Raw genomic sequence first — 12378 nt, 5'->3', positions numbered from 1 at the left:
TATCTTTGCTCTACCTATGTACTGTGAATTCTGCACAAGCTAAGGGTTGAAACTTTTGGCTGGCTCACTTTGTATGTGTATACTCATTGCCACACATTGATCAAGGACTACTTATGCACTGTGAATTCTTCTGCACAAATTAAAGGTTGAAAATTTTGACTGGCTCATTTTGTATGCGCACACTCATTGCCACACATTGATATATTTCTATACATGTGAAATGTTTTCATTGCCATTTACCTGAATCGGTACAAAGCTGTTGTGTATGCACATATATTGATTGATGCAGCATTTGGTTATGTATACAATACTTTCTTAATAGTACCGTACCTTTTTACAGCATACTGGCATTTTCCGATACTGATTCTTTGGAGTGGCTATCACTGATGCCTAGAATCACCACTTTTGTACATCCATTGTGAAAACTTATGTATTCTTCAATAAACTGTCGTCTGCACTGAATTGTTTACGTTTTTGCTTCTCGAGCGAGCCTCCATAAGGAGCTGCAGTGCACTCGCGCCGCTCGCCACCATGCACCATGCCACCTCAACAGACACGTCGAAATACACGCCGCACATAGCGTAAGTACATAGGAAATCATGCGGGAAAGTAGCACGGGAGCAGTTAGTGACCAGTATATACGAAGCTTGAATCCAACTAGCGCCCGCCAGCACCACGAACGCGCGAGCAACCAGTCGCCTGAACGCGCGCCGCCATATTGGATTTCTGGATTGGCTTGGCTGAGGGAGTTTTGAGCAATCCATGCGTTTACCGCCGCTCCCAGGCACCGCCACCGTCGCATTAAAAAATCGTCCCCATTGGCTCTAAGGGAATGTCACACCCTTGGTCGGTCATTCACTCGGCGGCCACGCAGGGAGACAAGCCGACGTTTTCGCCTAATGGCTTTCGTGCTCGTTAAGCACTAAAATAGCAACTTAGCAATTCAGAAGAGAGATTGTTCGGGCTAGTGGATAATTTATATGAGGTTCCATAGCGCAAAGAGCAGGTACAAGAGAGTACAATTCATATTCTTGTGTTCATTCTCGTCTCGTCTTTGTCATACTCCTTGTTCTGCTGGCGTCTGCGTCAAACTAGATTTCATGGAAAGGGCTTTCTACTTACCCACCGTGTTGGTTCTCGGTACCTGCCTATCGCCGTGCGTAGTTGTTTCTGCCAAGTCGTAATATCACCGTAAAGTACAAAATCACGACAGCCTAATATTTTCTTTCCTTTCTGGCCCTTCACGACTCATTTCACGAAATTTTCAAACAGCGTTTTTCACGTTAGAAAGCAAGGAGCCAGGACGCCACGGAAAAATTGGGATCTATCCCGTGCGGTCGCGCAGCCGCTCGCGATCGACGTCCAAGCCCAGTATGTTGCCTTCGAGCCCCTCGTGCTAAACCCCGGAGATTACGACAGCAGGCATGATCACAGGATTGCTTTTATTGCCCCACGCGTTGTACAGGCTAAAACAGAATAATATGGATCACGCTTTGGCCTTGCAACTGTCCCTGAGAATGCGTGAAAGAAACAGAAATATCATTACCAGAAATTTGGGACAAGTGTTTCTAGTTCCAATGATTGCTGCCACGTGGCGAATAACTTTGAACATTAGAAATTTCGCCTTGACACCATCAGCCACGTAAGAAAAAAAGGGAATGAGCGAGTGGCTGCAGAAGAAAACATCAAAGGCCCCTGACTTAACGGCACTGGCTGGGCGCTGTGTCGAATTGACGATAATGTGGCTGCCTTCATGCGCAAGCGTAAAAGTGGTGTTTAGTTGCAGAGGTGTCAAACATCGTTTATTTCGCTAGGTAACGCGTCAGAAACGTTCTACCGCCGAAGCGGGGTCCATATTATCCTGTCCACGACTGTGCAAGGGAATCAACTTTTCACTGCAGCTTACGTAGCAAAGCTGATGAACGCGTCATATATCTCGATTTCCTGAATGCTCAGTTTGTCATCCTGGTATGCACTGAAACCTGGTATACCTGGTAAACCTGGTAATCTCAGGATTAGTTCTAGGTAAGGACGAAGTTTGTCTCTGTTTGGGGTTAACAAACGAAGAGGGAGAATCACACTATACCTTAAAAGAGCTGTTTCATTTTACTCTTTTTCACAGACTTTAGGATTAGGACTCTAGGTTGTGAAGTTTCGACTGTAGAATACGGTGTTCTTTTTTTTTTGTAGCCGCCTATCTCCCTCCAGCCCCCAACGTTGATAACTTCCGGAGCTTTTTCGAGATAATCTTGGCGAATACTACGGTGTTCAAAAAGAAAGCCGTATTGATTGCAGATTTCAGTATTGATCCACTGTCCGATCTTCCTCATGTCCAAGATTGCGTCAATATTTTACGTATGTATGGGTTTGAAAATGCACCACAAACAAGTTAATTCACCAAAAGGAATAGCTGAAAACTCAAGCAGCTTGATTGATGTTTGCTACACTAATTTACTGAGGCATACCATTGGTTCTAGCTCTCTAACAGCGGCAATCAGTGATTACTTCCCATTTTTTTCTTTCCTGCCACACTGTGCCACTGAATTCGATTCCTGAGCTCAGTTGCTTCCTTTAAGGATAATTGAGGAGCCTAGTTGAGATCAATTCCGCCATCTTATTATCAATTTAGACTGGACAGACAAGTTAGAAAAGGACTCTTATATTTCTTTCCGTACGTTTTCTACTGACAGTATTACTATCTGTAAACAACCTCTTCTAGACCATTTTAGGAGTACACACAAAAGCTGCGAAAAGTCTTGAAACTGGCCGAAAACTATCTTACACATCGGCAAGAGTGAATGGCTTTGACTCTGAAATAGGATTCATAACTACAGGTGTGCCGCAGGGCTTTATTTTAGGCCCACTGCTCTTCCTTGTATTGATAAATGACGTAGCCATTATTCCTAGCGCAGCTATTTGCTTAATGACACCATTGCAGATGACACCCAGACCTTTCGCATGCCGCAAAGTTCTGCTTAAAAGAACTTTCTCCATGGTTGATATTTAATGAGCTTGTTTTGTATGTAAACAAAACTGATTGCTCTTTATTGACGGCCAGAAATAAAAATGTTGACAAAAACTTCTCAGTTATTTTCGGAGATACATGTCTTATTCAGGAAAGTTCTCTGAAATTCGTAGGAATAATTTTCGAAGAACATCGTTTCTTGACACAACTTATAGACAAAGTTGTCACAAATTCAATATTCGCCATTCAATAGTCATAATTAATAGACTTTGAACTGTTTTACCAGTGGCAGCAGAAAAAGCAACTGTACTTGTCTCTAGTGCCCCCATACCTGTGCTACTATACTACATCTTGGTGCGGGGCTCAACCAGAGCTACCAATAATAACAAACTTGACGCATTACAGAAAAAAGTCATTTGAGCAGTCGAAAGCATAGCATTCACTGAACACATGCCAATTCTTTATGAAGTAGAATCTATAGACGATTGAACAATTATATAAGGTAGCTAACAGTATACATACAGAGTCTATATTATAGCAACAATCAAGACTGAGAATGCAACTTACGCCACCCGCAATGTGAAGTTTGATGATCTCGTACGAAATGTGGTGCTCAGAAAATACCCTAACGAATTCCCCACACATTAAATGCTTCTCCCGGCTACATACACTAATAAAAAGAAGTACTAGTTATAAATAATTAAAAAAGATTGACAAGTCTTGCTGGCCTATACGTTTTCCCAACAATTCTTGCGGAGTCATTCACTAGTTATTTATTATTTGTTCGCCCTTTTCGTGGAACTGCTTGCTTGTTTGTTTTTTTAGCTGCCGTTGTGATTATTACCCGTAATTGATTACCATTGTCTTTTCCGAAAGGGGTTCACAGCGCGGACAGGCAAACGCAGGACGAAACGAAGTGACAGAACAGAGCGCTGTGTCACTTCGTTTCTTCCTGTGTTTTTCTGTCTGCGCTGTAAACTCCTTTCAGTATGTACCAACTAGCCTGCAAAAATGTCCTCGCAAGCCTCTTTTCATTTATCGTTCGATTTCCGTGTTGTGCGAACTGATACCAATATTGTTATTACTGCATTTGTCAGTTATCCTGTGTGCAGTTTTCCTGGATTCTGTATGCGAAAATGTATACATTGGCGTCTTTCTTGTTAGACACATAACCTTGTGAAGTGGCGCTTTTCTTGTTATTGTTTTAGAACGACAGTCCTCTGTCATGTGTATATAAAAACTTTTGCCTGTGTTAACCTCATTGTTCATTCAGTTGTAAAGAAAACAAAATAAACTTCAGAAACTTCAATTCCCTTCACTCTCAGTGTCACGGGTAGCGCAGAAGGCTCCCGAGTCTCAGGCTAGGTTCTAGCGTATTGCGGTGGTCAGCGAATGGGAACGGCTTTTCGCTGAGTCCTCTGCAGAGTTGTGTGCTATTTCGGCAGGAGTGCAATTTAAATGGCGTGAGGTACGTGGACATGCGTACAAGGCAAGCCTACCGGGCGCCGATGGAGTCAAGTGGACGGAGATTAGACGGCCGCAGCTGAAAAATGGATTATTTCGTTGGAGGTATACAAATTCACTGGAGGAATGTGGGAGAGGCCTGTAGTAGACGTGGTTATGCTGGTGATGATGGTGACGTTTAAGATACGCGCGGAAAAACGTGGCGACCGCCTACCGCGACGGGGGTCTTTAATTGAAGAATCACCATGACCTCCCATTTTTCTGCGAGCAAGATTTAAAACAAAATTCATGATGCATAACTTTGCGGGCAGAGAAATACTGTTTCTATATCGGTCAAACCGCACACACGCCCCCGCGCACTGTCATCGTTGCCGAAATTACTGCAGTGGCCCGAATTACAGTACGCAGCTGCGAAGCGCCGTGCTGTATTCGTCACTGACTGGGCTTGCTTTGCTCGCAGATGACGAGTGCCAGTCCTCGGACGAGTGCGACTCGTCGAGGGGTCTGTGTTGCCAGATGCAGCGAAGACACCGCATGGCACCCCGAAAGGTCAGTGCTGCTGAGGTCGAGTATGGCCCGAGGCTGGGCGCCGGTGAGGTAGTTTCTTTCAAGGAAGGACACACTATACTCTGCAAGACCAGAAGCTTCTTTCGTAGTTTCTTCATTTCGTGCGAGTATGACTCCCTCGGGTGCGTGGTGATCTGCTAGGTCCCAGAAATGTGCCAAAAGTTCTCGGCTGTATACTTATTCTTTAATGCATTGCTACTATTTGTGTGCAGCAAGGCTAATACCACCTAATGCTCGCGACACTCCTAACGTGTGCTGTTCTCTTGGCAGGTGTGCTACTACTTCACGGATCCCAAGAGTTGCATAGGCAGCGTGGCGGCGGCACCCATGGCCGACTTCTACTCGCCCAACTACAAGCCGTACAAGAGCATGAGTTTCTTCCACAACCCCCTGTTCAAAGCACGCATGGGCTGAGGCCTCTGCTTTGTCGTTGTCGTCGTCATGGCCCTAGCATATAGACACCCTGTACACAAGCATGCTCCGGGGAAAAAGGTGTACATACAACGGGCGTTTCCTTCCCATCTGGCACAGAGGTGGGGGGTGATAAACCCAGCGCCACCTTCTGGGCATGTTTCATTCGAACGAGATCCTCAATTTACTGTTTTGTTTCAAAACCAGTTTCGAATAGTACTGTGGGGTACATTAAACACATTCTTAGTCCAAAGTTTATAGGGCAATCCTACAATGTGGGTAAAGTGTTCAAATGTAGTAGTAATGACTCGTTCATTTCTAGTGCATGCTCTCCTACTTCTATCCTCTCCATTTTTGCAACTTTTTTCCTTTCACGCATCCGATGAATGTTTGCTTAAAGCGATGGTAAAGACGTCTTCCTAGAACGCGCCTAACCTCTGCAGCGATTCGAGAATGTGCACGAGATAGGGGGCGAACTGCAACATTTCACGTCATTTGTGCACCGAAAAAAAAAAGAGAACATCGGTCAGTAATGAGCATAAATTACGAACACTTGCACAACCAAAATTAATCTTGATTTCCTGCACCCGCGAAGGCATAAAAACTGGTTCGACGCCTTTGCGTTCCTGTCAGGCACATGAATCACAGGCAGTGAACTGTTGCGCTGGAGACGGATTGAAAACAAAGCGAAACAAATGTTTACTTACTCGCCGTGTCCCTATTCCTCACATGATGAATGTATGAAGTGTTGCGGTGTATTCATCACAAGGTGCAGGAAACAGCTATTTGTGGATTTATCTTTGAGGCCTGTACTGCCTACGTGGAACATGGCAACGATACCTCTAGAAATTGAGTGCATATGGACAAGGCCTGTCATGCGCATCAGCCGATCGCGCGGAGTGGTACCAGAAGCTGCAGCTGCATTGGCGATTCGTAACTGGTCAGCTCTGGCGATTATTCAGCTATATCTTTTCTGCAGCAGCATTATTCCGAACGCTGGGATATATTCAATGCTTATAGGGCCGGACTGAGCTTTCCACGAAGTGTATGGTTTGCTTTAAAGCTGACGCAATCAATTAGTTTAAACCTGTAAGCATAAGTATAATATAATCTTTTACATGGAAGAAATACCCAACCGCCTATAATACAAACCCAAGTCACCTAGCGGGTCTGCTGGTTAGGTGTCGTTTATAGTCGTATTTCGATTTTAGCTTAGCCGGTTTTCAGAGGTGGCAGTGAAGCAACCATCACGCTAGATGGCGTATTATGCCGAAGGGGCCATCGATATAAGAGATTTGACGCTTGCATCCTTTTATCAAGAACGGGATGGTGCGTTTGACTCTGGCGTCGCTCGTGGCTGGTCTTAAACGATCTGAAAAGTGCCAGTTCTCACCTGCAGCCTGCTCCTGTAGGAAAACGTCACTTTCTGCTAACCTCAGGCTATGTAATAATCGGGCTATAGATCACCAAAATTATTTTCACCTGACTGTTGAACACTTTTGCTTTTCAGGACTGCAGAGTGATAGTTCAGTATCACAGCCAAGATTAATAAACTAAAGCATTTCAGACTTGTGGAACAATGCGCTACGAATGGCCAGGTGTGGCAGTAGCTGTTTTATGAAATGCCGCGTCGACGCATTTCTTGTCACCTTTTATGGAGGCATTATCGAGAAAAAGTGATGATTTTTATCAGCCCTCTTCTATGAATAACCACGCAAGCTAAGCCTCAGAATCAACGAGACAGAAAGGTGCTTTTCCCCACAGGCGGGAAAGCAGCTCAGCATCACGACAATCGTAGTTCAGGTAGCCGTCGGTGTCCTCTACTCGGGAGACAATCGTTGCGAGAGGGTTCTTCCTACTATCGTAACGTTCCCATCACGAACAACTTTTTCTTGCGGCGTACAATCTTTAAGCCCCTTCCTTACCCGAAGGGGGGGTGGGCGATCGTGACAATCATCCACCGCTCTCTGTCTCACCAGGAGAACAGCGGGTGTTCTCTACAGGCCGTATGCCAATGAAGCTCCATGCGTTGAGATCCGTGCGCGGTGAGCTGACACTGGTGTACGCTCAAATGGTTGTGTTAAGGTGGCCGCTGTGCACTGTGTGCTTAAATAAAGTTTATTCACTTGAAACCCCCGCTTGTGTCGTCTCATTTTTTTTGTCTCATTACTAGTGCACACTTAACAGACGCCGCGATGGATGAGGGCTGCTGAGCCCAGGGGCTCAATCCTGACCGCTGCCTGCAGCAATGTGTCGCTTTGGGACGTTAAACCTCGAAAATTTACCACTATGATTGATTCTTTAGGCAGGTTACATGCAGTGCTTTGTTCCACGGAGCTCGCGCAGTAGGGATGCACAGAGCGAAGAAACGGCGCGCGGCGCAGCGTATATATCCATCGACACGAAAGCAAATGTGATCAAGAAGTGAGCGTTGATGTCGGTGATAGCAGCGACGGTGAGCTTTTTGTTAAAGACATGAAACTGTTCAGTTCGACACTAGTGTACTAATTTTTCACGCGCGGATAGGTATCTATAGGTCAGCATGCCCGAATGCATTAAGCAGCGGTGCCTGCTCAGCCGCGGATAGCAGCGGCGTGGTTTTTCTTCTACACCTTTTCTATGCAGGGAGGAAACAGGCATTTAGATGCAAGATCAGGTTGGGTTTTTAAGAAAAAGCAAGTTGCATGCTGTATGAAGCGTTTATTTAGGCGATAATCACAATTCCGTGCCCAACTCACTGCGTAGAGCCGCCGCGGTGGCTCAGTGCTTATGGCGCTCGGCTGCTGACCCGATAGACGCGGGTTCGTTTCGGCCGAGGTTGTCGAATTTCGATTGAGGTGAAATGCTTGAGGCCCGTGTACTGTGCGATGTCACTGCACTTTAAAAAACCCCAGGTGGTCGAAATTTCCGGAATCCTTCACTACGGCGCCCCTCATAGCCTGATTCGTTTTGGGACGTTAAAATCCCCTAAACCATAAGCCATAAATCACTCACGCCGGGCGTCAAACGTACGCCATTGGGAGAAACTCGCCGATCTGCCGCCGTAAAATCTTTTAATGTATACGAGCCTTTAATCACTGGCAGCTACGGCGCGTCGGGTCTCGTATCAAATGCAAATGTCAATAGAATGAATGAATGAAATGGAGGAGGAGGAGGTGGAAAGGCAGAACGGTTAACACCGGTTTGCTGCCCTCCACGGGATAGGGGGGGGGGGGGGGGGGAGTGAATAGAAAGATGCCGGAGAAAAGAGAGTAGCAGGAAATTGAAGTCAATATGCAAAGTCACAGCGTTCGGTAAAGCCACAGCCTATCGCGCAGGCAAGACGCCCTCAAGAACCGGAGCAGTGCCTTGGAGGCCTTCACCGCCAACGATCGCAGCTGCCAGTGGCCGAGAATCGTCATTTCCGTAAGTGGGTGCGGCTAGACTCTCCAGCGCACGGCAAAGAGATTGTCTTTCGGCGCTTTAGGCAAGGCATTCACAAAGAATTTGGGCTATAGTCTCGTCATACCCATATATAGAACATGAAGGGCTATCATCCATGCCGATTTAGAAAGAGTAATGCTTGATGAAAGCTACACCAAGCCGCAGGGGACAGAGCAAAGTTGCTTCACGTCGTGGTGGGCCGGATGGAAGCTGGAGCTTCAGATCTGTGCCCAAGGATTTTAAACGCGAATTAGAAAATTGGCGTGAATTCCACGTGGCAAGCGTGAAGTCCCGCGCCATTGGTCTAAGCCTACCCGCTGCGTAGGCTCTCGAGAGGGGGATGGACAAACAATCGCCCTCATGGTGAGCAGTTCGCGCGGCATCGTCCACGCGGTGGTTGCAGTGGCCATTGGTAAGCAATATCATGCCCTTTATTTATGTTGGTGTGATGGAACTCTCGGATTTCTCCGACCAGTTGTTCATGGGACCCATGACGGAGAGCAGATTGTAAGGCTTGGAGGGCTGCCTTCGAATAAGTGAAAAGAGACCATTGCTGGGGTGTTTGTTCACTGATATGCTTAACGCCGACACGAATAGCAGGAAGTTCTGCACTAGTTGATGATGCCCGGTGTGATGTTTTCACTTTCGTTACTATGGTCCTTACGGGGATGACCACGGAGCCCGAGGAACTCGAAGGGGTCACTGAGCCATCGGTGTATACGTGCAGTGTCCGTGCTCCTCGTAAAAATATTCTAAAGTGGTCTGTTTTAATGCTGTCGACGATAAATCAGGCTTCCTTTTGATGCCCGGTTTGGAAAGAAGCACACGAGTTTAGTGCATACTCCATAATGGAGAAGACGGGCTAGAGGCTGGTGTAAATTGGGTAGTAGACAGTCGCGATGGGCACCAATAATTTTTGCAAAGGATGTACGCGTCCGGTTAGCAGAAAGACTGGCAAGATGGTGCGCGGGAATCCGAGAGAGTGGACGAATATGTGCCCTCAAGGTTTCGATTGTTACACAGGTAGTCAATGAATTTTCTCCTGAGCAATGAATACTGTTGCGGCTGTAGACGCGCATTTTGGAAGTACTAGGCACGTCCGGAGAGCTTGAGCTTGAACACTTTGTAGACACCGTATGTTCGTTTTCCTCAGGTTTCCTAGTGCAGGGCTACTGTACCGAAGGAATCCCATCAATAATGCGGTGTACAGTTGGCGCATCGACTGCACTGATGCTCCCCACGATTTCCGTCCGAGAAAGGAGAACGTGAACGATAGATGTAAGTCACCCTTTAATGTACGAGACATGTCAAGTGAAGTTAAGTTTATTGAAAAGCAATAATACAAGCAAATTTATTATTTGAAGTTAGTACTCTAAGTCGCATGGTTAAAAAACCGTCAAGAGGACCTCCTAACACGAAATAGGTATCTTAAACCGATACTAAGACAGTGGTTATTAGCTACAAACAAAGATAAAAGACAATCATAAAATCGCGTATGTACAAACGAAAGCAGGGAGCATTAAACAATAAAAGTGGATCAAAAAACCGAAAAATGTACATCAGGGTACACAGAGTTAGTCCATAATTTTCAATTCCAAAAACTTTTTGATACGACGCAAAAAAATAAAATAAAATTTGCGTGATTTCACTTCGTGCGGTAAAGCGTTCCATATTGTTATACCATCGAATATTGCGGAGAATTTTTCATAATTAGATCGAACTTTTGGAAGGAAAAGGTTAAGACCCTCAGAAAACCTAGTTCTATTAGCATTGTAAAAATATTTGTTAGGGAAGACTTCAAGTTCTATGTCACGATGGGTAATTCCATAAACAACAAGTGATAATTTTATTTTGTGTAAACAGCCAAGTGGTGGAATATGTAGGCTGGAGTAAATTGGCTAGGAATGGCAGCAGAATAGTCTTTAAGTCATTAATCGAAGTGCTAGATTTTGGAGACGTCGGAGAGGTTACATATGAGTTGAATATATGTTGCCCGAGGAAGAAATAGAAAAATAAATGTGGCTATGGATATAGGCACAGTATAGTGAACGTAAGATGTCGGGTCTGAAAATATGGGTGAGTCTTGATTAAAACATGAATGCCAAATGATATATTTCGGGGAAGGGACAGCACATGAAGGTGAAATTTAAGGTGGTTTTGTAACACTACGCTCAGAAAATTAACGCTGTCCGAAATTGGTATTAAGTGGTTACTAATTTTAATTGACGAAGATGCCTTAATGCTACTTTGCGGTTAGTGAAATATTACGTACGTTGTTTTCAACGGATATATGGCGAGTATGTTAGTAGTGCACCATGCTTGTACATTTTTGCATCAGTATTAAGTTGGTTCTGAAATGCGTCAATAGATTTATCCGATGTAAATATGGTAGTGTCATCCGCTTAAAAAAGGCAGTGAGTATTTAGCAGCATTTTCGGTAAATCGTTAATAAACAACAAGAACAGTAAAGGGCCTAAAATAGATTCTTGTGTAACGCCCACATTAACCATGTTTGGCGGATGAAAGGCTATAGTTCACTTCAACTACTTGCGAACCGTTAGACAAGTAGCTGCGAATGAATTCAAGAACAGGGCCACGATCCCATACGCATTTAATTTAGCTAAAAGAATGATGTGGTTAATAGTGTCAAATGCTTTAGTGAGATCAATAAATATGGCTCCGAAAATGAAACTTGATCGCTAGCTTTTGTAATTTTTTTGGTGAAATGCAAATGCAACAAGTGAACATTTATCAGCAGAAATTTCTAGATCGTGTATGCAGAGCTAGGCCGTAAGAATTCTAGCCGCCTTTTGAAGCCTTGCTCGAACTTGTGGTTGTGTAACTCCTGACGCCTAGATACAAATATCGTCCACATAGAGAGTTGCGCCGACTGTGGTAGTACGTCGATAAGACCTACAAGCGCAAGACCTTTTCAAAAAGTGTTGGGCTAAGTACTCCACCCTGTGGGGCACCACGAGAAGTGAAATGTGAAGATGTAGGTCCGTCCTCAGTCTGCACAAAAAGTGGTCTGTAGGATAAATAACTGCGTATCCAGCAGAAAATGCTACCACCAAGTTCTGCAGACTCAAGGGAGTCCCAAAATAGCTTGACGAGTGACGTTATCATACGCCCCTTTAACATCCAGAAACCACGCCGCGGTCAAGGACTTCAGATGCTTCTGATGTTGAACTGATGACACCAGGTCAATCACGCTATCAATAGACGAATGTCCACGCCGAATCCCGGACATTACATCTGGGTATATGTGGTAGCGCTTCAGATACCACTCAATTCGCTTAAGTACCATCCTTTCCATGAGTCTGTCCACCCAACTAGCCAATGCAGTTGGACGGAACGATGCTATGTCAAGCTGCGATTTTCCGGCTTTAAGGACTGGAACCAGCCGATTTGATTTCCACGCGTAAGGAACTGTACCCGCACACCATGATGAGTTGAAGTGGTATAAAAGAGCACGTCGAGCCTCTCAACCAAGCTTTGCAAGTGCAGAGTATATTACTTCATAGGGCCCCGGCGATGAATACCATCTG

At 45.1% G+C, this 12378-nt stretch overlaps 1 protein-coding gene across 1 annotated transcript in view; it reads left to right on the top strand.

Moving 5' to 3' along the window:
- The window catches only part of spab (space blanket), an 84019-nt gene extending 76480 nt beyond the window's left edge, over nucleotides 1–7539 (top strand). Inside the window, exons 4-5 of the mRNA XM_077628318.1 lie at nucleotides 4890–4978; nucleotides 5267–7539. Coding sequence (XP_077484444.1) covers nucleotides 4890–4978; nucleotides 5267–5410 — 233 coding nt within the window. The 3' untranslated portion in view covers nucleotides 5411–7539. The remainder of the gene's footprint in view (nucleotides 1–4889; nucleotides 4979–5266) is intronic.
- The last annotated feature ends 4839 nt before the right edge of the window (nucleotides 7540–12378 follow it).

Source organism: Amblyomma americanum, chromosome 6 (assembly GCF_052857255.1).
Source record: "Amblyomma americanum isolate KBUSLIRL-KWMA chromosome 6, ASM5285725v1, whole genome shotgun sequence".
Taxonomy (NCBI): domain Eukaryota; kingdom Metazoa; phylum Arthropoda; class Arachnida; order Ixodida; family Ixodidae; genus Amblyomma; species Amblyomma americanum.
The sequence above is the reverse complement of the archived record's forward strand: the minus strand, read 5'-3'. Positions and strand labels throughout refer to the sequence as shown.